We start from the raw sequence: 5309 nt of genomic DNA, 5'->3' as shown, positions 1-5309 counted from the left end.
TTAGTTGTCGAAGGTAACAAATTAAACTTTGTTCTCTGGACTTTGTCGGGTTTTCTGTCAGTTTTTTGAATTTTGTCTCATCGGAGATCAACTGTTTCATCTTGGTCGTGTGTTCCTTTGATGTCAGTTCACTATTTACTAATGTCCCTTGGGATCAGATAGACCATTCTTCCGCGCGAAGACTGGGAACAGTACCGCACACTATCTTACGTCATCTCACGTGACTTAGCGATCATAGCTTTTAGCAGTGAAGGACTGGAGAGAACGATTCCGTTGCCTTTGAATTGCTGTACGAAGCCTCGAAGTGATTTCAAAGTTCTTAATTTTATCTAGTACAGTCTTATATATAAATGGGACGACGAAAGGGCAAAAGATTGGAAAAACACGATGCTGTGAAAGAAGAATTAATTTGCTCAGGTCAGGGTTAAAAACGTTTTTGAAATCTTGTCGCCGTGATTTAATTAACTTAGCTTACCTTCGGAATCAAACCGGAAAGTCACGGCTACACGTTGCTGACACCATGTTTAAATATGCAGAAAGGTCTTGGAAGCAACAACTTTACTGTAAGCACAAGGAACAACTCACACATGATATGTGCGATCAAACTAATTTATGAGAAGCTAACAACAATATGATTGACAGGTCAATTGCTTATTGTAACACACAACGTATGCATTAGGGTCGTTTATACGAAAGAAAATGAGCCCCGGCTTACTCTGACCGCGGCTTACACAAGACGCGAACACCCCGTATAAATGGTACAAAATCTACGTTCACGGCTTTCTCAAGCCGCGGCTTATCCTGGCCTTGGAGTTTATACTCGTATAAATAGTTCCTTTCGCGTATTATGTACGCCGCTGCCAGAGTAAGCCGCGGCTTATTTTCTCTCGTATAAACGGCCCTATTGTTATAAAACGCTTAAAATTCTGTTAACAAGTGTGAAAAACACATCCCATCGAAAGTGCGTGCTACTCGTTCAAGCATTGTAAAAATAACTTGTAGACCTACCAATTTCTCCATTTATACATGTGACAGATCGCTCCAGTGAACACAGGTACCCCAAGCTCATTATGGGAATCCCAATAAGGACCTGAGAAGATAATTTTACGACAAAATTCTCAATTAAAAAGCCTAACCTTATTGCCACTGTGGGTCACTTCCTTCCTGTGTGGTTTTCTTCCAGATTCAACGCAAGTTGAGCCATTATCAGTTCCTCGGTTGTCAACGGTTATAGTAAAATACCAAGGCTGAACACTGAATTCTCAGGAACCCACCAAATTAAGTAAAATATTCCTGGTTAATATCTTCCCACGCATTAAATCCACCATAGAATTCAAGGACAAAGGTTTTTCTTTCATTTCAATCCGTTGTCAGGAACGACAAACAAAAACATAAAAAGACTCCTTACCGAGCCATGTGGTGTTCAAAGTGAAAGAGGATCTTTTCAATCATTTTATCGATTCGTTTGGTTCACTAACAGCCACCTGGCATTCTGGCAGGGCTTCAATTGTGTGACTAGGGGATTGAAGGGAAGGAAAAACCTTTGCCCCTGAATTATACAGTGGATTTGTAGCTGTGGGAACATTTTAACCAGGAATGTTTGACTCAATTTGGTGGGCTCCTGAGAATTCAGTGTTCAGTGTTGGTATTTTACCATAACTGTTAGGCTTTTTAATTGAGAACTTTTTGTAAAATTATCTTCTCAGGTCTTTTTTTTGGGATTCCCCAACAAATCCTTATATTTTGTTGGCTTTCTACCTCACACTGACCTTAGGGTGCCTGTGAAGTGAATGCTTTGTACGTGACAAGTATAAGGATTTGTATTGGAGAACATTGTTTCTCTCTTTGTCGGTGAAATAATGAATGATCTTCAAAAAAACATTGCTTTTGTTTTGTTTTTAAGGAAGGAATATTTGTAGGCTCTGTAGACAGGAACCAAATGAAGAAGCGTTTGGAAAATTCTTTGTGGATTTAGAAACTGGATTTTCAGTTCATCAATACTGTATGGTGAGAAGTCTGGAAAACTAGTTTTAACTAGTGATGGAGTCTTTGGAGTTGCAAGAGAACTTATTGTATACTTAACAGGATATCGTGTTTCAGATTGGTTGATACCAAATACATAAATAGGTTATAGTGTGCAATACGAAAGTTTCTATGGAAACACAACGATGGAACAATTTTGTTAAATATATAATAAATTAAAAATTGTATGAACTTGCTGATGCATTTTGTGAATTATGGTCACTCGTGGTGTTTTGAAAGTTCTCAAATTGCAGCTGCTTTATTTGAGAACTTTCAGAGCATCACATCTGCAAATCTTACCATTGAAAGATGATGAGTTAGTGATGTCAGAAATGTAAAAAAAAAATGTGGGGTCACCGCCTTCGTTTTGGAGAGAACTTGCCCGGAAGATCACCCGAAGTCTGAAAAAATCCGACTTCTTTAGCGAATGAGGCCACAGTGTCTGTAAGCCCAAAAATATTGCAATTACATCTTTGAAGCGAAATATTCTCTACCAAACTTTGTTTAAGTGGACCCATCAAGTGAATTTGTGAGGTTCCTTAAGGAACAAGTTCGCATTTAGCGACCATAGTTTCATGCACCTTGCAGCTGCAAGATGGCAGGATTCTATGTCCCGAGGACAGAAATCTTGGAAATTTTTTAACTTCCCACATTGATTTTTTGTTCATTTTGGACAATGTGGAGATAATTGTAAATAAAATCTGTTTCTGAAAAGAAAAGTAGGGGTCACCGAACATCCAAGATCATGAAATCCAAGCAAAGCTCCATCTACCCTATCATTGTGCACGCGCTCGATGCATGACGTGGCATGTGAATTTGCGTGCGAAGGTGAACGTCCTTAAATCACAATATGCACTTGCATTCATATGATAACCTCATGATAACTAATTTGATAACTAGTTTGGAAAAAATGAAATGGTTTGGAAAAAATTAACTACAACACATCTGCATAAAATTCTACATTTGAGAAACACTTCTCTGCAGTTCTTCTCTTCAGGTTTGGCTCAGCATGGAGAGGACGATGAAGGATTTGATGGCTTTCTAATCAAAGATATCAAAAGAGAAATATCAAGGGCAAAAAGACTAGTTAGTAATTTACATTTATCATATCACATTAATGTGCTATTTTATAATCCTTAAGAAACAATTGAAAATAGTGCGAAAAATTTCCCTTCAGTACAGGATAGCAGAATTTGACTTGTCAGACTTTCAAAATCTAGGTTATAATCCATCATGGCCGAACACCAACATGTTTATGAATGAGAGAAGTGATCCTCACACTTAGCTTTACTTGTTTTAAGCAATTGTCTCTCATAGACATCTGAAAAATTCAGGTAGTTCCACTGGGATTTGAAGCCATGACGTCTGCGATGCTGTTGCAATGATCTACCAACTGAGCTACGAAGCCACGCAGTTGTTAACAGGTCAATTTGTTGGACTCATTTGTTTCTGTGAAGGACTCGACAAATGAAGTAGAGTCACGTGAATTTTGTCCTCCAGATTTTCAGTTTCAGAATAGGAACTAGAGGCTAATGCACAGTGTTCGTTAAAATGGACTATGTTTGTGGGAGGCGCGGTGGCCTCATTGTTAGTGCGCTCGACTCCGGATCGAGTGGTCCGGGTTCGGGGCCTGGCCGGGGACATTGTGTTGTGTTCTTGGGCAAGACACTTTACTCTCACGGTGCCTCCCTCCACCCAGGTGTATAAATGGGTACCGGCGTAATGCTGGGGGTAACCCTGCGATTGACTAGCATCCCATCCAGGGGGGAGTATAAATACCCCTAGTCGCTTCATGCTACGGAAACCAGAGATAAGCGCCGGCCTGATGGGCCTTCCTAGGCTTGTAACAGAGACTTTATGTTTGCAACCTGGCTTCAAATCGTCCTATTTTTCATGTAGTCAATTTTGTAGACTTCAATGCGAATCTGAAAGTGTTTTCCTATGTTAACTCTAATCTTTTTGCATTATATTTAATATAAAGCGGGGGTTACTTACAGGTGCTGAAAACACTACTTTAATTTTTTTGCTTTACTTTTAGACCCTGTTGAAAAGTGAGTACATTGAGAGTCTTACTTTTGACCAGTAGTAGCTAACTATTACAGACTACATGTACATGTACATGGCTGTTATTTGCTTTTAAAAATAGCGTTTTTATGCATTTTATGTGTTTTTTCTTTCAGAGGTGTTATTTCTGTGGAAAGCGTGGTGCAACTATTGGTTGCTGTGAGAAAAGGTGCCCAAAAGCATTTCACTACTACTGTGGGCGTAGAAGTGGTGCTCTCTTTCAGTTTTTTGATAGTTTCAAGTGAGTGAATGATTTCTGTGAAGTTGTTTAGAGTCCAGTTTTTAAAATGAAATCCCTCACATGTGGTAGTGAGCCCCTTCCCCCCCCCCCCCCCAAAAAAAAAAAAAAAAAAAAAAAAAAAAAAAAAAAAGAAAGGGATAGAATATGTTACTATCGAGTTGCAATTGCCTGGTGTAAGTTTGTTTTAAAACCCATTCCCTTATAACAGAGGCACTTATAGATTTTGCTCTTTCTCACACCAGACAATTTTAAACGTCAATGGGTCCTGTTTCAGGGTAAAAACATTATCAATTGTCACATCTTTGTTACACCTATGTCCCCTTCAAGAGTACTCAGGAAAGTGTCTTTGGTCTGAAAATATCCATGGCCTCTTCTTGTCAGTGAGAGTAGCCTTGTAGCTCAGTGGGTGGAGGTGGAAGGTTTGATTCCCACCAAGGTCAGAAATCTTTCTCTTTCAAAGTATAGTCTGGATGCTGTGGATACAAAATGGGATTGTATCCTTAGATTTTGTATTTTGCTCTAAGCCTAACTTCATTGAAGACGTCTAGCAAAAAAAGATATTGTTCTTTGAAAAATTGAGCCATGGAGGAGGGTATAAAAATTAATGAAATGTTGTGCATTTTTAATTCTGAGGTTCAAGGAAGTACACTGTAACTAAGTAAGGCCCCAAGGGAAACAAAACTCACTCTTTCCTTTGGGGTCAGGCATTAAATATTTTGTTATACCTCCCTGCTCAAAATAGTTGGGTGCCGCCTTAAAACATAATTGCAAAATGCTACAAATCCCATCTGCAATTTAAAAATTCTAAGCATCACAAATTAATCATTACAAGAGAGGGTACAGAGACATAGGGAGGAAAAGTGAACTGTTGACTCCAACAACCTCAAGCACCAGGGCCCGGTTGTTCAAGAGACGATTAACGCTAATCCCAGATTAAAAGAAGGCTGATGGCAAAAAGGCAGAAGGTAAAGGAGCCACAGAA

At 39.1% G+C, this 5309-nt stretch overlaps 1 protein-coding gene across 2 annotated transcripts in view; it reads left to right on the top strand.

The window, feature by feature from the left end:
* Window positions 1-249: 249 nt before the first annotated feature.
* Window positions 250-5309, top strand: part of LOC138033785 (uncharacterized) — a 14672-nt gene continuing 9612 nt past the window's right edge. Inside the window, exons 1-4 of one of the 2 annotated variants that reach the window (XM_068881600.1) lie at window positions 250-417; window positions 1904-2007; window positions 3007-3108; window positions 4203-4327. In XM_068881600.1, the coding sequence (XP_068737701.1) occupies window positions 351-417; window positions 1904-2007; window positions 3007-3108; window positions 4203-4327 (398 nt within the window). In that variant the 5' untranslated portion in view covers window positions 250-350. The remainder of the gene's footprint in view (window positions 418-1903; window positions 2008-3006; window positions 3109-4202; window positions 4328-5309) is intronic. The other variant, XM_068881599.1, reaches the window with a different exon arrangement.

Source organism: Montipora capricornis, chromosome 14 (assembly GCF_036669925.1).
Source record: "Montipora capricornis isolate CH-2021 chromosome 14, ASM3666992v2, whole genome shotgun sequence".
Lineage (NCBI taxonomy): Eukaryota > Metazoa > Cnidaria > Anthozoa > Scleractinia > Acroporidae > Montipora > Montipora capricornis.
This window is presented reverse-complemented; position numbering and strand designations above follow the sequence as displayed.